Source organism: Diorhabda sublineata, chromosome 7 (genome assembly GCF_026230105.1).
Source record: "Diorhabda sublineata isolate icDioSubl1.1 chromosome 7, icDioSubl1.1, whole genome shotgun sequence".
In the NCBI taxonomy this organism is placed as follows: Eukaryota; Metazoa; Arthropoda; class Insecta; order Coleoptera; family Chrysomelidae; genus Diorhabda; species Diorhabda sublineata.
The window spans coordinates 4,609,705-4,637,048 of NC_079480.1; the positions used below are offsets into that span (position 1 = coordinate 4,609,705).

Below are 27,344 nucleotides of genomic sequence, written 5' to 3' on the forward strand. Positions count from 1 at the left end.
GAAGATTGTTGAAGATAACGCATCAAACCAAAGTCTTGTAGTCTTGCCCGATAAAGAGCTTGCATAATTTACAAGAGAAACTTTTGACATACTTTCCAGACTTACACTCTGAAGCTGACAATGGGCGTAGATGGATTTTAAACCCTTTTTTGGACAAGTCAATAGATTTGGCTGATATCACCACAAATATGAGAGAATCTCTTTTAGATTTAGCTGCTGATGGCATGCTTAAAATGGAATTTTATTCCCAAAGTGTCGACGTGTTTTGGATGAAAAAAAAAACACGAGTATTCAGAGCTAGCAAGGGAAGCTCTAAAATTATTAGTGCCATTCGCCACTCCATACTTGTGTGAACTGACGTTTTCTGCAATGGTAGACATTAAAACTAAAAATAGAAATAGACTACAATTAGAAAATTATTTGATTATTAACGTTTCAAAAATAACACCACAATATGATAAACTTTTGAAAAATAAACAAGCCCATTCTTGTAAATAAAATTTGTTCTTATTGTGTTCCTTACCTTTTTCTTTCAGTCGGTGACCGACTAAGGCTTCGCGACCCCCTAGTGGTCGCGACCCACAGATTGAAAAACACTGGTCTAGTTTGTCCAAGATTGATCTCAGTCGCTCTGTCTCAGTCACGGATATACTGCAGTCAGTGTATGTATGTATAGTTCTGGGTGCCATATTCACTACGACCGAAATATATATTGTGTCCCCTCTTTTCTCTATTAATCCCATTCCTTTCAAATAGCTTAGGATATGGGATGCATTACCAAATGCAATGTTCCGTAATATCTCACACTGAAAATGTAGTTGGAGATATCGTCCTCTACGTAGCAGAATCTACACGCTGCATTTTATGTTAGAGTCTTCAGGTAAAGTACGAATCAAATAAGAAAAACACAGCTACGTCATACCTGACAAAGAGGGTGAGAATATTCTCACCCCTTTTGTTCACTACATTGGCGTTTTTACAAGTTTTCCGTATTCTTATTGTGTAGAACATGTTTTGCTTAATAAAGTGGCAACGTGCGCGGTTTCTGCGTGGTTTAAATTAGAAGCTGAACAAACGCGGTCTCGTCTACAAGCTCCACCAGCTAGTAGCCAAATATTCGGAAAAATTAAAAAAAAATATATGAATCGAAAGGATTTTCATAGCTCGTTCTGAAAATCCAAACCCCGAATTTTCTCATTGATTCTATAAAAAGATATTAATTAAAACCGTTCAAAGTAAAAGAGATGGATGTACGTTAAAGTGAGATGACGTCATAATTACAATGTGTGTTTTTCTTATTTTATTTATACTTTATCCATTGAGACGACAATGTTTCAACAAAACTCCAGTTGATATTCGTCAATTGTTCTTATTTAGTTCCATATATTCAACAGTTCTGTTTTGGTCAATTTGGCCAGTCTGTTTCTTATGACATTTTCGTCCACTCCATTGGGTGCCGAGACCCATTGAAGGGTAACGTCAATTAAGTTGAAATATGTACAATAAATTGTGTAGGTATACGCGTACGACTGATGTCACCAAATCAAATAATTTCACAGTTCCAATGAAGTGAAAACAAAGTGAAGTGACCGTCAACGTACTTTGAAGTATACAAGCAATTTATAATATTTCCCGCAACTATTGGCGATATATTCGATTTATTTCTGCCAATTTTGCTATTAGATGTATACAGTCCTATACATATAATCTTGTCATGATGATTTTCAAAAGTACCAGTAAATCGAAAAAACAAGATTTCACTGCAAGTCACAGTCACTTTCAAAAACAACCCGGTTTTGTTCAAAATCACATGTTCTAGTCATATAATTGCTGATTCAATTTTAAATAGTATACTACCGAAAGTTAAATGTGTGTGCTTCTTATTTGGAGTGTTTTGGTGATTATTTTGACCTTAAAAAAAGTCACTTCAGTCACTCAGTCAGCTTCCGTACGGAAATTGGAAAAGTAAATTGCACTATTCTGCCATCCTTTTTAAAACATTCTGGTACCTGTAGTCCCAAAAGTTGCCTCTTAGAACTATTTTTTACAAGCACATATCACTCAATTACTGAGTTGTCAGTTCACGCTAATGTTTTTAATTGTACAAAAAACTCTACAACTTCCTTAAAGGTCTAAAGGACAACTAAATATGTAAACATACGATAAACGAATGTTAACGAATATGTGGATAAGCCTTTGGATATATGTTCAGACACTCAGAGAATGGGAAACAGCAGACACCAAGATAGTTTCCATCTACGGCAGCGTTCTCAGTTACGCAGTAGCAGGAAATTAGACTTCTTACAAGTCGTCGAGCCTCTATTCTACTCGAACCACACAACGCGTCATTGTAAAATTAAAATGATTCTTCCGAATATACCTCCTTTGGGAAAATTGGTCATACTTCTAAAGTATACATTAGGATTCTGCTCGGGAAATTTATAAGACATTTTCAGTCATATCTACAAAGGGCTTGTTACATTTCACATCATTATATGGATTATATAATTATTTATAGTCAGTTTTGCTATATAGTCACTGCGAGAATTGAGAAAAATTAATTTTTCACTCCAATTAGCATCGATTTATATATATTAATTGTTTCTTTTTCGGGAAAACAGAATTAATAGAATTGATAGCTATTTTCAACATAGAAATTAGTGTAGAAGCTCCTCCTCACTCAAATCTGTTCAATCAAGTCGTTCTTTTCTCAGTTTTTCTTCTGAATAACTTTTATTCCACTTTTCACCCCACTGAACACGACAGGAATTCGTGAAAATGATTTTGGTTTATAAAGGAATTATGAAGTGATTTTCATGCAATTATAAAATCTTATTCCTCGTTTCGAACAGTTTCTTCATTATTTTCTTCTACTTCATTATAAAATTTCTTTCTCATCTAATTTCGAACGTTATAAGCGTCTGTATTAAGTAAAATTCCAAACTTTATTCATTCTGTGGAATACAAAATATATGTGTATTTTCCTGGTGCCCTCTCAGCTACAACCTATTAAAGTTTTAGAAATTTATTGCAAATCGAATAAGACCAAACTTATATAATAAACTTTCTTATATGTTGCTAGAATCATTTTATATCCACTTTGAGGTTATTTACAACAAAAGTTTCACAAACTCGATCTTGCGGGTAAGAATTATCAAAGTGGATATTTTATAATATACTTTTCTCTTCTTTTATGTTATTTTTTCGATTATCCTCAAACGTCGTTTAAATATTATGCTTCGCTAAAGGCTTGCCAACAATGTATCTTTTATTAGCAGTTTCATGCGTTATCCAATCAAATAATTTTGTGTATATAGTGTCGAGCAACTTGTGGTGATCAAATACATACATTTACCCCGAAGAAAATTTACAAAAATTGATGGATACATTAGGTGAATCTACAATACCATATGATTTGATGTACAATCGCTACAACATGATAGTTTTTGATGTAGGAGAGGGTGGCGTATCAGTTAAGCAGACATGGCCGCTGGGGTATCAATTAATACACATAATCACTGTAATCCTTTTTTTTAAATTCTACTTAGAGCACCAAGAATTTCTGACTTGCTAAAACGCAAAATAAAAAAAGGGAATACTCCATTCAGGTTATTAAGTAATGAATGCAGAGCTTCCATTGAAGTCAAGTCCCAAGTCTTACATTTTTTTTATTTTCTCGATTGGTTATGCAGTTGACATTAAACTAATGTATAAGAATATGAAGAAATTGTTCTGTATTGTATATTAAGGGACAAATTTCCGGCATTTTTGACATATTACGTAGCCCGCAAGAGGGTTATACCAAATCTATTGCTAACCTAACCAAATCAGACATATGAAAGGAAAAGTTCGTAACGTATACATTCCGACTCGCATTAATGATAAACAAACAAAATCCATTATTTCACTCATGTTTGCAACATAATAATGTGTCAAAATCATTGCTGGTAGGCAACGGTAGCCAAATGGGAGACATAGTCTATTGAAATGTTACAAAAATGTGCCCTAACCTTGTATTTATCAAAATCATTAATTTTTTAATGCATAGGGGATGTTTTGGGAAGTTTAGAAGCGAGTTTGGGGAAAATCTGTCATCTTGAAAAAGAAGTAAAACATAACTAGCCACTATGGGAAATTGTTTTTTTTTTAGGAAATTTAATTCTCTACAAATTTGTTTTCATGAGTTACTTCCGTGAAATTAAAAAGTTAGTGACAAAGATATTATTGAAAACGATAATTACAATTTTATGAAACGAGGACAAATTTGTAGAGAATTTCCTACCAAAAACAACGTGATAATTTTTTTGCGTGATGCATTGTTATTTCGCAAAAACGATTAAACCCCTTTTGTGCAAGGAGGTGGGTTTTTCCCAAGAGTAACAATCCTATAAACTTAAGCTTTTAGCAGCCCCTATACCTGAGAAAAAAATTCATATTTTGATAAATGCAACGTCGATCTAGCTTTCCAATGGACTAACAGATAGATCAAGATGCCGATGATGTTATTATGGGTAAGTCAAGAGGAGCGCACCAAACTCTAGGATTGTATTATACACGTGAAAATAATGTAAAAAAACTCTATATGTTCTTATCCGATTTTCATTTGTTTTCAAGTTATAGCATATTAACAAATAAGCAAATTATCACATAAAAATTTTTTTAATCATAGCGTTCTTTCAATAAATGTTCAAAAATACGGCATTGACTAACCTAAACATTTTCTGCTTCGTCTACGAAGAACGTTTATTGCTTTCCCAATTGATTCATTTTTTTTTTCTTTAATATGGGCTGCAGTATTCTCAATTCGTCTAACTAGTGCATTCCGTGTGTCCACTTTTATTTTGCAGACTTCGTTCCTCATCCAACCCCATAAAGAAAAATCTAGTGGTGTGAGGTCTGGAGATCCTGCAGGCCAATTAATGAGACCTCCACGACCAATCCAACGCCCTGGAAAACGTTCGTCCAAATGTTGTTTAACCTGACGAGCGACATGTGCAGGAGCTCCATCGTGCTGATAGTACATCTGAATTCTAATATTTACAGGAACATCCTCTAATAGGCCTTCTAATTCATTTTGTAAAAAGTTAAGGTAATTGTCAGCCAGAATGAATGGGCCAATTAAATAACTGTCAACCATACCACACCACACGTTTAAAGAAAAACGATGTTGAAAATTGCTTTCGACTGTTGCGTGGGGATTTTCGTCCGACCATACATGATAGTTACGAGTATTATTAATGCCATCACGAGTAAATGTAGTTTCATCCGTAAAGAGTATACTCGATACAACACAATGATTATTATTTATCCACCGACAAAACTCCATACGGTTAGCGTAATCATCTAGTTGAAGGTGCTGTACGTGATAAGGATATAAACCTTGTTCGTGGAGTGTGTTTATCACCCTTTTTTGTGGAATTCCCAATTGAGTGGCAATTCTCAGTCAGCTAGTAGTTGCATCTTCTTTTACTAGATGCAGAATGTTTTTTACTTTCAAACCTTGTTCAGTAGCGCGTCCAGATGATATGTTAACACTGGGAAGCTTACCAGTCTCGCACAATTTGTTAAAAACTCTAATAAATACGTTTTTATCAGGATATCTTTGATGTGGAAAACGATAACGTTATTCTTCAGGAACAGCTGTACCATTTCCATTAAAGAAACCATAAACAAACACCATATTTGCATATTCTAAATTTGAATAAGTATCTGGCATTTTGCAACACTAACAATCACATAAATTCGAAATTAAGCGTTCAGTTACTGTTCACTGTACACTGACAGTTCATCAAATTATCAAATGCCTTTGAGCCTCGAACATGGCATACTTTGATAATGTTAAAATTCAAATATAAGTGGAAAGCTAGATGGACATTTTTAATTACTCCATAACAAATGAAAATCGGATAAAAACATATGGGTTTTTTGACATTATTTCACGTCTATTATACACTCCTAGATTTTGGTGTGCTCCTCCCGAATCACCCTATATATACGAAAATGACCTCTAAAGATTATATAACGACTTAAATCTCACAGGAAAATAGGATAATATGACAATTTCGTCTAAAAAATCATATGCATTGTACGGAAATTAGAACTAGAAAGTCAAATAATACAACAGAGAATGAAATACAAACACTTTGGAATTGACATAAACAAGTTATGGAGATGTAGAAGACGAAGTAAGAGGAGGATAAGTAGACAGAGCAAATAAGGTTGCAGGATCTCTTCAGAAGGTAGTACGATAAAACAAGTACCTAGGATAAGAATTAATAGCTCCACGTTATAAAACAACAATTAGATCTAGAATAACCTATACATCAGAAATAGGGACCCAAACATCAAAACTAAATAACTCTTGGAGACCACATAATTATTGCTCAAACGGATCTCAAAATAACTTTACAAAAGCGAGAAACATCGATTATGTCAACATATAAGTAAAATGACAGACGTAGACTGGTAAAAAGCAATTTCGGAACACGAAGTAGAGGTCGACTACGGAAGAGGTGGAATGACAGCATAGAGCCAGGATAACGGAAGATATCGAAGAAGGAACAGGTGTTAGATCTATTATGGAAGAAAGTAGAAGATATTTTACCTCTTTATATTATTAGTTTGGCATATTCCTCAATTTGAAACTACATTTAAACATTTGGCTAAATATTTCCACTATATTAACATCCTCATTCTTTGATCTCGGCTCCATACCACAGACTAACATTTTGTTGCAAGATGATTTCTTTATTTCTGTAATTGTCTGTTTATTTCAGAAAGGTATAGAGTAATAAAATCTGATTAGGTATGCAAAGGGACCACAGAGTGACTTAACGAATATTCAAGCCACTTTCATAGTTTGGCATTGATTTCATTGTAAATTTCTTTTTATCAAGTGCAGGTAGTACCACCCGGATTTGGGTCAATATATGGGTTCAACCACAAACACAGATAATAGTGTGCCAAAGGCGTGCCGGTAGGATACTCCTAAAAAGGAAAGCCGAATCTTAAATAGGGCTGGAATTAGGTAGAAGCACTAATAAAAGGTTACACGATACCTGTTAAACGCAAAACTTGTATAATCTACTACCTAAGTGATCCCTACACAATGTTTGGATATCGACACTTCAGGCCAAAAAACATACTTTTCCTAATTCTCTTACAGAATTACTTGAAATTTAAATATTACAAACAATACTATTTCAAGACCTACACCTATGTCTGTCTACACCTGTCACAGAAATTGCGCCGTACTGGACGGGATTCCCCATTTTATTACTATATACCTTTCTGAAATACACTATAACTTTGGTTCGTCAATTATTCCTGCCGTTTCAGGTTTTGGAGTTGAGAGCAAAAATATAGCCGATGAAAAATGTTAGGGCAAGAATCACTTTCAAATATATATCATGTATTTTACTTCTTTACCTTCTTGAGATCCTAGGAGCTCCATTTCCATTTTTCTTCCACGGCTGCTAAGCAGAAGTAATAATTACGTAATGCGTATGATATACTTTTAGGCAGTCTGTGAGTCAAAGTTTAAGTTTTATCAATTGTAGTTTTGTGTCTCCTAGTTTAAGTTATTCTAGGAAATGAGGTATATTCAAATAGAGGTGTCCTTCTGATCGTACTGCTACTTTGAAAATAAAATATGATACTTCAGTTTTTAATCAATACTTTCTGACTATTCCACAAGAAATTATTCTTAGTATTAAAAGTGGAGGGCAAAAACTGTTTGAAATCGAATATAATATTTGATGGAAATTGGGTTTAAATGATGAGAGTTTACGTAATTTTTCTATAATATAATAAATAGGGACTTAGCCATGATTTCACCAACAATGTTTTAATTATAGTTTTGGATTTTAGTTTAACAAAAAAATTCTTTATCTATTACCATTTATTCAAATGATGATTTTAATTCGATCATTTCAAGTTAAATAAAAATGATTTCGGTACGTCCATATTTGTAAACAAGAAATATCCAAACTGTCGCCGAATTTCACAATTTCGGTGAATGACATGAATTAAATCATACACACATACCTGGTCGGCTATAATGAGCTGTTTCTCCATAAGCAGGACTTCCTGGCTCTCCTTTGGGCCCTGTTATGGATAATCCAGGCATACCGGCAGGACCCGGAGGACCTGGAGGCCCAGGAGGTCCAGGCACTGGAATATACCTTGTCGTTTCATCCGACGATCGAGGTCCGGGGGGACCTGCAGGGCCTGGTAAACCGTCTTTACCCGGAGCACCCGCTTCTCCTTTCTGTCCTTTTTCCGACTTGTTATATGAAAATGGAAATAAATCAATTATTAAGAAAATACACTTGACAAAATGAAAATAAATAACTTTCTAGATTTCTATGTTATCTAAGATATACAGGCAGAAAATTTAACCATTCAATTTTAACTTTATGTTGAAGTGGCTTCGAAAAAGTCATTTGGAATGAATTAAATGACTCATTTTTTTTAATACATTGAGTTTATTTCAATATTACGGATTAGGACTAAATCAACTATCGAAGAATCATAGGGCTCCCCAAAAGGTATAGTTCTTCCGATATCAATTGCAGATTATAAAAACCCTTGCCGACAATTTTATTTGATCTTTCATAGGCGTAGATATCTCATATAATAAATTCATAATTTTTATTGATACTTTTAAAAATATGTATATCTTAGGCAAAAATTGTTAATAGGCAATAGAATTATTATAAATTAGACGGCATTAGACGAAGTTATTTGGACAGATTCACTTAATTGTAGTCCTACTTGGAACTTAGAAAAAAATTATTATTACACCTTCTCAACTTGTACCTGCCTGTAGGGGAGTTTGGCTTAAACACAGTACCAGACGTGAACTGAGCCCTTTTTGTACCCCATTCGTTTTTTTTTCTGGAAAACGATATTTGAAAGCAAAAACCATAAGGGAAAATAAATTTTTGCAAATGAAACAATAAGAATCGTCTGAACTAGAGCCATTATTTGATTGAATTATGAAGGGTTCTGAAGAGGGTGATACTAATCTTCTTCTTTGATAACATATTCAATACAGTTTTCCAAAGCTCTTGGTGGTCTGCTGCTAGAGCTTTCTTCACGACTTCTACAACCTCTTTACTCAGTTTTCGAGACAATTTCGTATTTCTGATTTCACGTCTGCCCACATTAGCTCTTTAGGGCTGAATATGGAATAGTAAGGAGGTAGTCTGAGGAGAGAGTATGACCCTGTTCTTTTCACAGTTTGTCAATATAATAAATTTTCTACAACTTCATACCTATATCCTTATAGAAACTATAAGTTGTCCTACGTATAGAATCTTGAGTAGCTTTTTAAACTGATTTAAGTTTTTCTTTACATATTTTTCAGTTCTGTGAATGATCCACAGCAACCTCTTTCGTGACTACTCGATAAATGGAAAATTAATTTACTCTAGTTAATTCAGCAATTCTTATTATGATAGCATTATCAATTTACTGAATATTTTCCTTTTTCAAACATTCGAATATATTTAAAATAATTTGCTGTGTTTGTATATTTAAATCTTTATTATTAAATTCATTACTTGTCTTTATTCTCACTACATTGTGCAATTTAATTGTCTTCATTCGCCCTTGGTCTAAAGAACGCCATATTTCTATTTATTTACAGAAATTTTTAAATTAAATTAATCTCACCAAGCTACGCCACTGCTTATCGCAGACTGTCTAGCAGGAATATTTCGAAGAAACTGTGTACAAACGGTTTCTGCCAATAGAAATCCATTTATGTTTACAATTCGACTTTTTCATTGGTAAACAGTGTAGATGATGAGTTCACGTGGCCTGACGGTTTGTTAGATGTTTACCGGGGAGTAAACATTATTTTTCATTTCTTAATTTGGTATGAGCGCCGTGCGTATTTATGAAATATTGATTGTTCCTCGCAAAACTCTTCTGCAATTGATATTGGAAGAACTATACTAAAAATTGAGTAACTATTACTAGGAAGTTAATTCTTTTTTTTTTTCAAATTGAATAGACCTCGGACAGCTCGTATAAATTTTCTGCAATTGTAAGCATTTAGGTTATGGAAGTATTTGAAACGAAATGGATCACGAGGGAGGATATGTGGAAATTTGAAGAAGAAAAAGAGAATAAAACAAATTTTTACGACAATTGAGGAACGAAAATTGCATTTGTCGGAACTTTTTATTAGAGGAAAAATAATAAAATGCAGTTAATAATTTGGGATATGTACAAGGGAAACGGTATCCAATAAGAAAATGGCATTCGTGGTTGGAATATTCAAGTAAATGACTTGAATTCTAATGAAAAGAACAAAACGAAAACGAAATAATTGCGGAGATAAATATAATAACATGCTGGATATTAAAGTCGAAAAGATTCTCGCAAAAGAACAATAATAATAATAATTATCTACGACCACAATTAAAAATGAGCATTAAAAAACTCATATAAATATATGAAATTGCCTAAGTCTAAAAACAGGGGAAAAGAACAATGCTTTTCAAATGGGATAATCATTAAAACAATTTTTTTTTATTTGTATATTTATCCTTACATAATGTGTTGTGTGCTCTGTCAAAGGTTCTGTAATTGTAAAAATTTCGTACTCTCATTAAGAAGTGTGAAATGTCATGGTCAATTTGCAATATATTTTTCAAATTTTGATTGATAAAACACTGATTGTTAAGCTAAATAAACATGGAAACAGAAACTGATTGCGCTTCTCCTAAAATTGCGTGAAGTAACTCAAAACCTGCTTCCGGAAAAGTCAAGAAATATTTGGCAGATTTTGGGATTAGTTTAACACATAAAAATTACCCGGAACTTGTACTTATTGCATATTTCTCGTTAAAGTCGAGCCAATGAAAATGGAAATCATCGAGGTTATTCTATATTGGAAATTACCATAAATCTAAATTGTAACATTGATATAAGTATATTTCATAAACTTTTTACTTTCATAAAACTTGACAGAGAGCCATAAACCAAGTTTCCTAGATATTTATGAAAAATATTTGTCTTTGCGACCTTCAGAAGTAAATAATGAACGTTTTTTTTGATACATAGTAAGAAAATAAATGTACTAAACAACCTTTTGGTATTAACCAATATGTACTACTCATTATAGCACAATAATTAAATTTGTTCAACCCCAAGGACTACACAAGTCACTGTTTTAGGCGATCTTCTGCTTCTCTACTCGCCAATTCGGGAGTAGATATACGAGGATGGTCCCAGAAGTACCTGGACAAACAAAGAAAACACAAAAATTTTGGAAGAAAATATATTCCATACACTTTTCCCAACGATGTTCAATAAGTTCGAACCGCTTATATAATAAGAATCGTCAAACTCCTCAAAACAATCATTTTTTGCAAGCCTGGAAACAGAAAATGATCTAAATCTGGCGAATAGGGTGCCTGAGGCAACAATTCAAACTTTGATGAATTAATTTTGACCATTGCATTGTCTTGAAACAACACTCTCTTGATAATCAATACACTCTCTTGATAGTCAATAAGAATTATCCAGCACGTATCTCAAAAAACCAACTCCATGACTTTGGAAGGGTCGTTATCTTCTTTGAAGCCGGTTTTCCTTCTTCAGTCCATTGTTTTGATTGTTCTTTTATTTCAGGTGTGAAGTGATTGACCCAAGCTACATCTTCACGACGCTGTTTTTGTTTCATTGTCAGCAAACTCGGCACCCATTTACGTACACCTTTCTCATGTCAAAACTTTCAATTAATAAGAAACGTATCGCACATTAAAAATACCTACAATTTCTGTTAGCTCGTGACCTTTCAGTCGATAATCATCCAGTAGCGCTTTGTGGATTTTCTCCAACATTACTTTAGTTGTCACCACGATGCTGGTCTTCGCAGGTCGCCCAGTCTCCAGTTCAAGCTCTGCTACCCGATATTTTATTGTTTATAACGAAGAAGTAGTCCCAGAGAAGGATTGAGGTCAAAGCAGTCTCACCCACAGAAGGAATTAATTCACTTTTTATATTGGTTGGGCTAATGCCTTCCAAATAAAAGTAATGTATTACATAACAAAGACCAATTTTTTCCATGTACACAAATTCACTGAAAACGTTCACTATCAATGACTGATAAACAAATACTGAACAACATCAGGTGGCGTCTTCAAACTTGAAACTTATGCTGCATAGATTGTCTACTCACTGATATAGTGGTATTTTTCAAGCTACCCCCTCTCTATGTCAGGCCTGATACTTCTGGGACTATCCTCATATTAGCATTTAAATGACACGATGGGTGGAAATCTTCTATCGTCGGCTATATTGAAAATTCTCTCAACAATAAGAAAGAAACGGTCAAAAAATATTTAATTTAAAAGAGATGTCCAGAGCAGAAATTTCTGAACTGGAGGATTCAAAGCCCAAATAGACACTTATCGATTTGCTCGATACTTCTCGCGCCCTCAACCTTAAAAATAGAAACAATAACATCACAATTTTTGAGTAGTGATGTTACAGTGAAAGAAAATAATTAATAATATAAGCAATTATAACAATTCAATATTAATTTGAGTAATCAAAATCAGTTTATTAGATTATGTAACTTAAGTTATAGTTTATAATTGTGTTTCCAACATATTATTTTCCACTCTTCCCGTTTAACTATTGGATATACGTAATGTCCTTTTTAGAATCAGTTTCATATCCTTTTTTTTGATCTTCCGTGAAATTTTATATTTGTGGCTTGCTAGGTGCTAAAATTGAGCCGACGATATGTAATATATATAATTAAGGAAAAGTATGTGGCCGTAGATAAAATATTGTATGATACTCGTGCGTGAAGTACTTTTGCGTTCGCGTATTATAAATAACTATTTGATAATGACTAACAAATATAAAATAAACAATAAATATATTTTACATAGCAAATAAATACTCATAATCTAGTTCTATACAGGGTGTCTAGCATGAGAACCGACAAAATATGACTATTGAGGCAATTCACCTCCAGTAAGCTGCAAGACTGAAGAGTATAGGGTCTCAAATTAGGGCTCTATATTTAAAAAAAAAATTTTATAACTTGAAGAATACCAAATTTGGTACATACCGTGTAAGATTATTAACTACATTGAGTAATTGTAAGTAGCAGACGATCCGGCCATGATAGGGGGTTAATAGAGGGGACCCAACATCAAAATTTCATAGAGATTTTGTATCTGCCAATTGAGAAAAATTCATTTTCGTATCAAGGATAATTTAATTCTGAAACTATTTTTACTTTTTAAAAGTCGATTAACCAAAGACATGTTTATAATGATGTTATTCAAAAGAAATGAAGAGTGGGCTATATTATATATATATATATATATATATATATATATATATATATATATATATATATATAAAACAAATTGGACAAGTTTTAATTTATCTTACGAAATTTTTGAAACAACTAATAAAAATTTAAGTAGAGTCCAATTTGATCACTTGGTCATTGACCTCACTAATTTTATCAAAAAATTTTTCACCACTCAACGTTCCAATTTATTTTCGTTAAACTTAAATATTCATTATTCAATCCTGAGTGATGCGCCACAAAAGACCCCAAATATAAACTACATTTTAATAACTTACCCCGTTTCCTGGTTCTCCTTTTACTCCCTTAGCTCCAGGAACGCCAGGAATTCCAGGTCGACCCTATAATGAAACAGCACATTTCAGTATGCATTTTACATGAGAATTTCTCGTGTATTGTCAAAATAGAATTCAATCGTTGACCTTCCGCAACCGTAAAGTTGTTTCCTCGAGTTATACTCGACTTTCTCAATTCGATTTTATTCGAATTCAGTTTGAAAACATACTTTTAAATGGTATTTCTGTGAATTGGAGTGTGTAATCATATTTATTCAAAATAATTTGAATGATATTTTTTATTTATATTTTTATAATCACCATATATATACGAGGATATATTGAAAAATTCTTAGCCTACTATAGAACCAAACAAAATTTCAATGTCAAAATATTTTATTACTTAACATATTCTCCTCTTAATTGGATATATTCATTACAGCAAACCTACAACATCTGCAAACCAGACCTCCACATCTTTTATGACCCCCTCGTTGAAGGAAAATTTACCTTCTAAATTTTTCTCCAATTGAGGAAAGAGATGTTAGTCGGACGGAGTCAAATCTTGTAAATAAGGGGGATGTTCTAGTAATTCAAACGCTATATCACGAATTTTTTGCATGGCAACATGAGATTTGTCTACAGGGGCGTTGTCCTGAAAAATAAAACAACTTTGCATAGCTATTCGCGTCTTTTCTCTTTAATTTTTTCCCGTAGAGTGGTCAGTAATGTCGAATAGCAATTTCCATTTATTGTTCTACCCTTATCCAAAAAATCAATCATGATTACTCCATGGCAATCCCAAAAAAACTGAAGCAGGTTATTGGACACGAAGCTTCTTAGGTCTTGGAGAACCAAGGTGTCGCCATTCCATTGATTGTTGCCTCAACCCTTGCACACTTTTGATCAACGTTCAAACATTTGGGGATCCATTTTGCAGCAATTTTTCTCATGTCCAAATTGACTTGATGATGGCTCGATACTCCATTTTTTCGATTTTCACAATTTCGGTGGACATCTTTTTTCCTTTTCTGGTTTACTTTTTTGACGTCAAACTTCACACTAACACTTCTAATAAATTATTGTTCGTTGCTATGGTAACGCAACATTTTGTTTATGCATGGAACTGGTCTAGGCTAACTAGATATCAATACATCCTCGTAAAACTAGAAACAATAAATCAACTTAAAAGTGCTGGAAAATAAGTATTTCTTTGATTCACGTTTGAAGAGTATTGTTTCCTAATCTCATTAGTTTTCCAGCTAACGTGAAGCATTGGCTACGTATTGCAATAGATAATGTTACCCCAACAAAATGAAATAAGTGAGCTAATTAATTTTTTCCAATTCCGAATATAAAGTAAGTCCCAGGACATTAGCTTTCTTAATTTAGGTGGTAGAAATATTCAAATGTTTTTCAAAGCATGAGGGTGGTTTGGCCAAAAAAGATACTTTTCAATGAAAACTCACTTTAATCTAATCAATGCTTTATTTTCCAGCATAATATGCTCATAACTCAACAAACTTGGTCCAGCAAATTCCAGGAAAATATGCGTTGGACTCTACCTTCAACCAGGTGAATATGATTGATTATTCTACATTGGGCAAATGGGCACACGCATTGCCGTAAAATCAAGATATATCCTCGACTACCAAACACAAATGTCTATGGAAAGGCTAATCGAACATTTTTAGTATATTAACATCGAACTTATGAGTGCTGGACAATCACAGATTTCATCTACAAGGGCAAACTATCTATGTGTGCTTTAGTTCGCTTCATGCTATATGTCTTTATCCATCTCCGTCTTGCGAGCAACCTACTCAAAGATATGGCGGTCACACATTGAGCTACACCAAAAATAGATTCCACGCCCACTGGTGATTTTTTTGATCCTAATCAAGACACTACATCAGCATCGTTGCCCGTCAACATGGATTTTACAGCCATCAGTCACCAATTCTGTATTTCAGCACAAGCTTAGAGCACACTCTAAGTACTGCTCGACTACATGCTATTGTAGTAAAAACTTCGGCGTGGAAGACTGTAATTTCTTTCTCAAGTGAGTTCTAGAATGATTACTTTTCTTCTTTTATTTTAATTTTTCTTCTCCACTTGAAAATAATGTTCAAAAATAATTCTTTTTCTACCGTATTCACAAAAACCGCTTTCCAATTTGACTATTAAAACTAATCTACCTGCCTGGTTCATGTAAAATTTTATTGCTACCGCTTTCGTATGAAAAATATACATAGCATTTTCCAATTTCGAGGAGTTTTTAGTTTTTATACCACTACCTAAAGTATAATTCATAATGTTTCAATTTTTAAGGTGTGAACCTCATTTTGAGCAAGTAATTTAAAATATAGACCTTTCTTTTTCTGATTTGAACAATTTCAATAACTAAAATTCCAGTCTCATTTTTTCAAAAAATTAACTGAATGTTGCTATAATATAAGGAAACTTACTTTTGAATTATTCTGCTGCTCAATACAACGGTAGCAAGCATGAGAAAAGAGCAATTAAGCTTGATATCAAGTCTTGTTATATCTCAATTTAATTAATTATGAAAATTAACATACCATCCATCCGGGCAGTCCCATTTCACCAAGTTTTCCTGGTGGACCTGGAGGACCTACTGGCCCAGGCTTCCCTCTCCTTCCCCTTTTTCCCATTTCTCCTTTTTGACCCTATAAACACATAACAATAAGATAAATCATGAAAAATATCACTATTATTTTCTCACCTTGATTGTTAAGATACTTTCAGTTCCATCCGCATTTAAAATAGAACCGGGAGCACCTCTTTCTCCCTTCTCTCCTTTAGAACCAGGTGAACCAACAGGCCCAACAGCACCATCAACTCCAGGTTCTCCTTTTTCACCATCAATTCCTGGATTTCCAGGAAAACCAGAAACTCCCGGAATACCTGCTTCTCCAGCATCACCTTTATCGCCTTAAACATACAAAGATGTTTGTCTATAACATAAAATACGTGATGAAAATACTTTACCTTTTGGACCCCTCTCTCCTACTTCGCCTTTAGCACCAGGAGGTCCAGGCATGAGTTGAATAGCATCTTGAGCTGTTCCTGCAGCTATTTGTATACCAGACGGACCGGGTAATCCTGGAGGTCCTGGGTACCCTATATCTCCTTTCTCTCCCTTCTCCCCGTTCCTGCCAGGTATTCCAGGTATTCCGTCCACACCGGGTGACCCATCATCACCTTTTTTTCCTGGAGAGCCTTTTTCTCCCGGTATTCCCCGATCACCTCGTTCTCCTTTCAAGCCAGGTTCTCCATGTGAACCTTTCGATCCGGATGGTCCTTTTTCACCTCTTGGTCCAGGCGATCCTGGTTTTCCTGGATCACCTTTTGGGCCGGGTACTCCTGGCCTCACCATCGATCCTCCCAAAACAGTGTCCTGAAAATGAGATTGAGTATGAAGCGTTTCGAAAATATATTACAGAAAATGGATACTCTCCAACAACGTTTCTACTCATTTTTGCTGAAAGATGTTATTAATAATTATTGTTACCTTGAAAGGACCTCTTGGTTTCCAGCTCGGCTATATAAAAAAAGGAAATATTGTTATTTGGAAATCGTATTTGAAATGATCATAAAAAGTAGTCATGTTATTAAATTGTACATTATTGCGCAGCGAAAAAAATTTGTCTTGAATTAAAATAAAATATATAAAGAAGCTTATTTAGAAATTATTAAAGAATCACTTGTACTAAAAAAGTTAATCGAATAACAGTATATTTTTACATTCTTAGACTTTAATTACTTTCATTTCGTTCAATATAGGGTTTTGAAATCTCATATAGGATAGCTTTTTTATTCACGTACTCACAAAATCCACTTCTGATTTTTCTGGAAATCTTAAATAAAACACTATGGAATGCGTTATTTTATTGTAGACACTTGCAAACCTCTTCAAACATGAATAAGTTCAAAGAGTTCTTTTTATTTTTGTTTATTCGAGTACCCAAAAATTTCATTATCGGCCCAACGAAGAGAACAAAAAAAATTTGGAAAAAAATATATTGATTTTCCAACGTAATCTTTGTTGGAAAATCTTTGACCACCAAGCAACTTTAATTCATAAATTTTGGCCGTTACTATAATAGATATGTAAGCTGCTGCGTTGTCTTCATGAAACAAGATTTTCTTCTTAGCTAATTGCGACCGTTTTCCTTTTTTAAGACAGTGAATGAAAATTATTCCACGCGCATCCCAAAAAAACGACGCCATGACCTTGCTGCAGATGGAACAATATTTGCCTTTTTTGGAGCCCATTCTCTCTTTTCTGTCTATTGTTTTGATTCTTCTTTTGTTTCAGGGGTGAAGTGATGAACTCACTTTTCATACATTGCCAAACACTCGATGGAAACATCTTCACGATGATGTTTTTGTTCCAGTGTGAGCAAACGCGGCTTCCATCTTGCAACTCATGTCTCATATCCAAATTTTCAGTTAATATGCGATGTACCGCACTGTTTGAATGTCTACTATGTCTGCTAGCTAGCACACTTTAAGTCGACGATCATCCAGTACCGTTTTGTGGATTTTCTTCAAGATCTCACCAAATAAGGTGACGCATTTGCTTGTCAACTGTAATGCTGGTCTTCGCAAGTCGCATGGCCTCGTTTAAACTCTGCTACCCAATATTTTACTGTTGACAAGTAGTCTAAACCAGAATAGAATCTAGTTCATCTTTCATATTGGTTGGGCTAAGATATTTCAAATAAAATTTATTATATCACATAACGATGACCAATGTTTACAAACGTTCATTATTTATGGCTGCCTAACAAATACTAAACAACTACCGCCATCTCTAGGGCGAACCAGATACTACTGGAACTATCCTCGTAAGACTTTTGAACTGTAAAATTGGTTCAGTAACAGAAACCTAACAAAACTTGCTTTAGTTTTTCGTGTCATGTTTTCTCCATGCAATTGGTGAACCAATTGGAAGTTATACAACTAGTTTAATAAAACAATTCTAAATCTTTTATAAAACGCATGTGGCTTTATCTTGGTTTGGAATAGGAAATCATAACGAATATATGTACATCTAGAAGAATCTACGATGAGTTTTCTGTTCGTTTAATGTATATACTGTCCTTATAACAAAAAAAAGATCATAACTATTTGTAAATATTGAGTAGTTTTTACTTCTTTCATTTCTAAAGCCGCATCGATCTTATTTCTTACTCTATTTCTATCATTTCTGCATTATTTCGTTCAGTGACAATTATGATTCATTTATAGCCTTTTCATCCTCATATTTTATGATTTCAGCAGTTATATTTTCTTCTTCTGGTACTTTTCTTAGCTTTAATGTTTCAATTGCTTCTACTACTTCTTCTTTCCTTATGTTTTTGAAAATTTCATTGATGCCTATCCTCAATATCTGCATTTATAATATCCTCAAAATATTCCCTTCATCTCTCTATTACTTCATCTTCCACCGTGATTATATTTTCTTGCTTGTCTTTTATATCCAACATATCATATTCCTTTCACTTTCTCAATTGCTTAGTGTTTCATAGATAATTTTTGATTTTCCCCATAGTTCTCTGTTATTTTGTGTCCGAAACTCCATGAAGTATTCGGATGACAAAGAGGGTAATATGCATTTGGTTATTAGTAGTAAATAATCAAAGTACTTAATTCAGTACAAACAATGAAAGTAGGTACCCACGCAGTGCTCTTCACTATCCATCAGACACAATAGAACTGATAATAGTAGTCAAGAATACCTACTTGAGGGACCGTACTAATCCCTAGTACCATCATCTAGTAATGTGCGTTGACGGGCGTGGCTATTTCACATTCATTCCTGTATTTGCCAAAGTGGAGCTTTATTTTTCATTGAATTTTTCAAAAGAATAGCTTTATAATTAAACACTGCTATACTGTCAATAATTTCAATCTCAATAATTCATTTATTTGTCGAAAATATGATATTTGCATTTAATAATATTCGCTAATCATATCCCGCTTTGAATACGTGACTAATTCATAACAAGTATTCATTATACACAAATAAATAAATGAATTTCAAATAAACAATACGTTCATAAAAAAATATAATTCAATTTTCAATGATTTATATGTACCCATACTTGTGTGATTATTTGATCGTCAATTACTTGATGACTTAACATAGTGTTTCGAACTCATCTTCGTTCTAGAGCACTATGACCTACTTGGACATAGTGGAATTCAGAAATTCGGCGAAGGCGCCGCCTTTGATGAAATACCCGGAATTCGTTTGATCTTTGTTGTTATATAAATTTTTATACCACGCGGTTCATTTACATTGTTTCTTTTAAATAATTTCTAGGCCGGTCTATTTATTTATTTGTTCAGTATCTCCATTTTTCTAGATCTTTTGCGAATTATTGTGGAATATATAACGAGTTTATAGCGCAGTTTAGTTAGTTTATAATCAATAGTCGTAGTTCACAGACCGAAATAGAAAGTGATCGAAAAATTAAAAAAAAATGTTTGAGTGTTATTATTAGTTAGTGTAGTGTATAGTGGTTAAATACATTGACAACGTAATTCACCCCATGAATAGAAATCGTATGAATATAAATTATTATAATAGATCATCTCCACCAACAGTGGTATAAAAAAAAATAAAAAAATTTTAATATCGATTTAAATTTTTTGTTAATCATAAGAGTTGAAATTCACAAAATCGTGAAAAAGTATATGAAAAACAATGAAAAAAATTACTCATTACATAGGGGAAGTTGCATAATTCCAGACTAACCACAGTTGAGGTAAAACGTAAAAAAAACTAGTTTTGTGAAGAATATTCTTTTGCTTCTCCTCTATGTGACTCGATTTTTTTCGGTTTTTCGGGTGCCAATCAATGTGATATGATATTCTGTCGGAATAGTCTGAAAGGTCCACTAGACGCTTACACAAAATATTCGAGAAAAACTTGTTATTCCACGGTGGTACGGAGTTAAACACGAAACTGATCACAAGCTACTGATGAAGAAATATGACATTAGACAATTGAGAACAATGTTTTGATGACGAATCAAACAATACTGTGAGGAGAGTTGAGAAGGGCTTAGAAAACCATTTTCGAAGAAGCAGAGGTTAGTCGTAGCATATGCAATTTGAAAAATGGATTTATGCAAAGTACTTCGTCTACTCCAAATGAAAAAGCAAGTCGGGCAATTTTCATAACGACAGGAACTTTATCAACTACCAAAAATAGCTTGATATTAACCTAAAAATTTGACTTTGCGATTAATTTTTGATCTGCGAGAATCAGAAGTAATCATTGGGTGCCAAATGAGGACAGTTTGACGGATAGCCCATCAATTCGGTGTTTTTACTGTTCAAAAACGTTTTTGTTTGAACTGATGTGTGAAAGCTCGCTTTGTCGTGGTAGAGAATGATTCGTCTTCTGCGATTGGTTTCCCTGATTTTGTCGGACACTTGCTGGTGAAACAAATGCTGGTGTACCATTCAAAGTTGACCATGTTCAGTTATTACAAAAAAACGTGAACTACTTTTGTTTGATTTGGCTCGTCTTGAAAGATCCATATAGTCGATTATTGTTTAGTTTCGGGTTCATTTGCATAAATCCATAATAGCCGATTTGGGACGACCTTCACGAAATTCTTCCTGTATCGAAGTATGACCACAATTGAATTCGGAAAACCAGCAAAACTAGCGGTGGCTAGAGATGGTGCTCCATTACCAAAAATCGGAGCGAGTTGATCGGCACGCTGTTGTTAATTTAACCCAAGTCGAAAGTCATAGAAAATAATCGCACAATCTGATTACATTTTTTGACTAAGATGATTGTTTCAAGTATCTGTAAACAACTCAAACAGCACTCGTATAACAACACGTTCTCAGTACGTTCACCAATAAAACTATCAATGTTTGTAGTGATGGAAGTGTCAGATTTGACATATTCACATCAGTGAAGAAATCCAATTATTTAGATTTAAAAGTATCACAAAAAATCTATTATATCCAATCAAAATATTCTATTTTCTTATTTTTATCGAAAAAAATTACTTGGGAGTACTCAGGACAAATATATACAGAGTGTTCTCCACAAATAAATTTTCTGTATGTGAACCATGTAGTCCTGTTTTTTTTTCTATCACAAAAGGCAAATCGGCCTCTTCTAATTTCCAGATCTGGTTGAACAAAATATTTTTTATTCTTGTGGTCATGATCCTTGAAATATTTTTTTCATAAGCACGGATTCTGTAGATGCTGTTTCAACATGTAAAAGGTTTCAGGATTATTACAGTGATGCAGAATCATTACGTTTATCTCAGAGATATTCAACAAGCCATAAAAGATAACCATTGGCCGTCGTCTTGTAGTTTGTGCATGAGTGGCGTATAACAGTATCAACAGTACGCACTCCTCTTTTAGTAGAATTATTATCAAGTATTCTTTCTAGCTTACCTGAGTGTTGATCAATTTTATCATCTTGATATAAGCTAGAGAGGAGTAAAGAATTTTCTTTTTCCATCGAAATATAAGAAAGCAGAGTAGTATTCTAATAAAAAGGTAATATACTAGATCCAATGAGTCTTCTTTGAGGTTTCGGAAATTCAGGAGGTAATTGTCGCTCATTGATCCGACATGTACCAAAGATTGTAACATTGCAATCTCTCTCCAAATCTGGAGGCTTGTAAACCACGTAGTTCCTGGTATTGATTCATAAATAATCTCTTCACCACGTCAGATGGAGAGTTATTTACAAGAAGCTGGCCTTCAGGCTGTTTTCCGAGATCAACCTCTAAATTACAGGTATAAATTGTTTCCCCATTTACAAGTAAAAGAATTTTTATGACGTATTTATTTGGATTGCTGGAAATGTACAGTCGGAAACTGCACCATTCCCGAAAATCTTTTAATTCTTCTTGTATTCGAGGGGCGTGTGAGCGTTTTTGTAGTTGAAGAAAAACAGTTCTTGAATTGGACACAATTCATGAAATTGTTTCTTCTTCTCTCTTGAATCCGAATCAAATCGTATATGTTGTATTGAAAGTGGACATTGTCAGTGGGAATAGTTCAATAGAAGTGCTATTAGTGTCCTAAAGTTGATCCTTATTCACTCTACTACTTTTCACCACTCCTACCAAAAAGAGTGACTCTACAAAAGCCTTATTTTTATTATGTTTCTCACTCTAGTTTTACCTTGGATAATTTTTTATTAATAAATTTAATTTTCTCTCGACCGCATTGTAGCTAATTATAATTTAAAGCGTTTCAGTTGGTTCAAAGAGTTACTTACTTTCACAATATGCTTCATATTTCACAATTTTCCTCATCAAAGTAGATATAAACTTCATCTTAATGTACAATACTATTATTATTACATCAGTAAAAATCAACTTACTTTTTTTTAAAGCGTTTTTCAATTCTTTGCTGGTTCATACAATAGCACATAGTAAATTTTAGGAACCAATTTATAGGAAAAAAAAATAAATTATAACATTGTGCATGTAACATATTATGACGAATAGACAACGAATCAATATTTTTATTATCAATTTGTTTATTAAAACTTCCCAATATTTTATCGTTAATTAACTTCATTGTTGCGTTGTAGTTAATCACATAAACTAGCCCTGAAACATTACCAAATGTTACCTTTGTTCAAGTTCTCGCGTGTATCTCATAAATTACGGTATATTGATTCATTATTTTCATTGTTTTATAACAATATGTATACTATCATAGATTTTTAGATGTATCGAAATGAGAGCAATTTTCTTGAAAATACTATCTTTGTTCCTTAATAAATCTCTGTTTTCCTCGTGAATGACTAAATAGAAATTCATTATTTCTCATTTGTTTTCAATACAATCATTGATTTCAAATTACACTGGTCTGCAACAAAAATTTTCAATCAAGTCCCGGTACTATTTTTGTTGATTCTTTTATAAAATAACGTCCTGTATCCAAATATAATTGCGATTTTGTTCTATCCCCCGCCATTTTCGATAATACTTACTTCTTATTTTTAGCACTTTTCGATAATAACAATAAACTTATGCACATTGATTTAATTTAAAGATGTGAATAGAGCTGGAAACCATTATATGGCGCTTACTTTCCGTTTATACCCTGAGGTACAGCCGACTCGTTCCAAAAATCAACAGAGCTCCGCCAACATCCTTGCATTTAACTTCCCTTAAAATATCTTCTACATATTAGCGACGTATTAATGGAACCGTTCTTCAGGTTCATCGAAAATGGTTTCTGAATTTTCAGGAAAGAAGTCCAGATGTGAGTGAAGGAAGTGTACATTAAGAGACAAGTCCTTCCAAATGTTTTGGAATGCAAGCACGTTTTTCTTTTTGATTTAGGTGCTCAATGAAGGTCAAATATTGGAAAAGTTGTCTAGTTTGGGGACCCACAAACACTCATTCCTTGATTTTACCTTCGCTCAGATGTGAAAATTTAGTTTTCAAAAATTAGGATAAGTCTTGTCCATTTCTTTTACAAACTGCTTGATCAATCCAAGTTTGATGTGCAAAGGTGGCGAGTGAATATTTTCCCCGGGGATCAAAGGGCAATACAAGTTTAAGCAAATTCCAACACGGGTGATAGTTAGAGCGCCAACGTCGTGCAGTGAATACGCCCAACTGTTTTTTTTACATTTCTATTATTGATCTTATGTATTGGTGTTTTTTATTTTTTATTTTATTTTATTTTTATAAATTTTTATGTACAAGGCACTGTAGTGGTAAAAAAATACAAATAAAATAATACATTTAGGTGGCTATGACTGCTACAATTACAAATTTGACGTTTTAATAAATTATTATTGTAAGTAAATCGGCATAATTGTAGGTACTAGTCACGTTACAATCCTCGTTGGATGCGTGAATCCCACACCCAATATTCCGAAAAACTGAATGTTTGGGCTGGAAAAATAGGCGACACAATAATTTGTCCCTTTTTCATTGAGAGTAACTAAAATGGTTCGGCGTATTAAAATTTATTGGAAAATAATATTATACCTGAGTTGGCTCGGATATTTCCAAATCTAAGTTAGTATTTTCAATCATATTTTAAAAAACTTCATTATTAGAAATTTTCAGACAATAACACACCTAAATAATGTGTTTTCAAGAATATTGGAAGGCGTGGGTTTATCGAATGGCCCCCGCATGAATCCTTTAGACTATTTCCTGTGGGGTCACTTGAAAAGCATTTATAAAACAAAACCTGCCAATATTCAGAGATTAAAAGATAGGATGTTGCAAAATATATTGCAAAGTTTTTAAAATTACATGGCTTGTTGTATTGAATTAAATGGACAACATTTTAAGCATCTGCTGTAATCGTAATTCGTAATTTTTCTACTTCGCAAATGTGGATCTACTTCTAACATGACACAAACATTTGAATATTTTTCTTCAGTTGGTGTTGCAGGTTTTCTGTGCCGTGGTTTGGATAAATATTTTACTGAACCAGTTTCGTTGTAGTAATAAATTACTGACAGTAGTCCTTGTTAGGAGATTTGTATTATCACACAAATTATTGAAGAATATTCAAAGTAAACGAATTTATTCAATTTTAGCTATCTAAATGTACAATATTTGTTGTTACTTTGGTGGAGATACTGTAAATGTAGATATAACTCCTAAATTATGGCATTCAGGTATAGAAAATAAACAGTATTTCTTAAGGATTTCTAAAAACACAGAATATGTAAGGTAATCTATTCCAAATAACAAAGTTTGTTATTTTCTCGGAAAAAGGAGAGTTCTGACTACAATGTAGATACCACCATAATACCGGCCGTATCACAAGACCCTTGCACTCAAAAATTTATGAAAATTGTCCAAGCCGTTTCCGAGATAATCTTGGCGTTCCATACATAAAACTCACTCTCAAACTCAAAAAACTAGTGAGAAATATGTGAAAAATTGTAGTTGGCTTGATAAATGAAGTTTAATGAATTTTTCTTCAATAAGTTATGAATTTTATTAGTTTTCATTATAGAAATCACAAATCTTTTGAGATTAGAGCAATTAGCAGCAAACAGAAATTTTATACACGAATAAGTACTTTAGAAATTTTGTGTTTTTATATACAAATAACGGTTTTTTCTATACTCAGTCGCCATAACTCTCTATTAAATTAGATATCTTCTAGTCCCATCTTTATTATCTCCTTATCTATGCCTTTTTTCCAGCTTTTCCGTGGTCTTCCCTCTTTAAAACTTTCCGCTGGGAAGAATTTGTTTTGACTGTCTCTCATTCGTCTTTCGTTAGATATGGACATATCATTTCGGTTTTTTTATTCTCATATCATCCATTATTATATGATTTACACTCATAATTTCTCAAATGCAGTCATTAGTTGTAGTTATCTGCCTACAGTTGGTCGCCAGAAATCTGTTTTAAGTCGCTTCAATGGTAGTTTTCTCTTTTAGCTGTCACACTTCCCTGCCATAGAAAACAATGGTTTTTATAATTGTATTGTATATACCATGCTTTCTTTTTAGATATTCAGCTGTTTCGTAAAAAGTTGGTTATCTTCTCCCTCAGATATTTTTGTCCTCAAGTCCAACATTCCGTCACTTCTAAACTTTGAAGTAAAATATTTTTACTTTGTATTTTCCACGGCATTTTATAGTTTGATTGTTTGCCACTAGCATATTTTGCAAGAATCCTCCGGTATACATATTTGTTGACCTCTACCCAATCTGTTCATTTTTATATTTGCTTACTGGTTTTATAACCTAGATCGTGAAAGTCTTCATCTGATCATCTGCAAAATTTAAAGTGTAATTGGGCGAACTGCTTCCAAGTTTTCCAAATAATGTTAAAAAATATTATGTTAGCAAATGATGGAATAAATGGGACAAACCTATTTATTGATATAACAAGAGCCTCCAACAGCATACAGAAATATACAAACGGTAGGAATAGAGTTAACTAACGTACCAAGTGCACATATGGAACCGTAAAGGCCTTAGCTCAAATATTAGAAATTGAATCGGATGACCTCTTAATTGACAGAGGGATATAATACAGATTTACGAAAGTTGTCTGAGAAGTTTCCAATCTCCAGATATCAGCATTTATCAATATAAGTTCGCAAATATAATCGCGCAAACGTTGAGATTCAAATCATTCAAATACTTCTGCATTGGTTTATAACTATAGATGAAACCTATACTCACCATACACTTTTGGAATGGAACAACAGTATAGATTTAGAAAGAGACTTTGTTGAAAAATAAAAACGATTATGGAAAAAAATATCTTTTTTCTATCGGTAAGTTTTCGACAACCTTCGTAGATTAAGTCGATCATTATCCATATTTATAATTCTGGATAAAATATATATAAGCGAATGAATGACAAAGCTGACAAGATAATCACGAATTTGTATGAACATACTGACAGAATGGAAATAAATAGACAAAAAAGTGAAGGAATTAGAAAGTATTAATATCTATAAGAATAGATTAGACCCAATAAGGAATATAGACAATAAGGAAGGAAATATCCCAGATGAAACAGGAATATTAGTGGGAGAATGGAAGGAATATAAACATAGAGAATAAGTTGCACCGGAAGCCTCGTCGGGCACCTGTAAAAATAGAGAATAGAAGAAGAAAAAGTTTACCAAGAACAAATCAAATTGTGCTAATTCATTATCTTTTCAACAAGTTCCATTATACATTTGCA

General features: G+C 33.3%; 1 protein-coding gene across 5 annotated transcripts in view; it reads right to left on the minus strand.

The window, feature by feature from the left end:
* LOC130446818 (collagen alpha-1(XVIII) chain) overlaps positions 1-27,344 on the minus strand; it is a 656,494-nt gene that overhangs the window by 63,706 nt on the left and 565,444 nt on the right. For all 5 annotated transcript variants that reach the window (XM_056783294.1, XM_056783298.1, XM_056783297.1 and 2 more), the window contains 7 exons: positions 17,159-17,188; positions 16,636-17,044; positions 16,370-16,578; positions 16,206-16,313; positions 16,092-16,106; positions 13,627-13,689; positions 8,047-8,284 (listed from right to left, as the gene is read on the minus strand). In XM_056783294.1, coding sequence (XP_056639272.1) covers positions 8,047-8,284; positions 13,627-13,689; positions 16,092-16,106; positions 16,206-16,313; positions 16,370-16,578; positions 16,636-17,044; positions 17,159-17,188 — 1,072 coding nt within the window. The remainder of the gene's footprint in view (positions 1-8,046; positions 8,285-13,626; positions 13,690-16,091; positions 16,107-16,205; positions 16,314-16,369; positions 16,579-16,635; positions 17,045-17,158; positions 17,189-27,344) is intronic.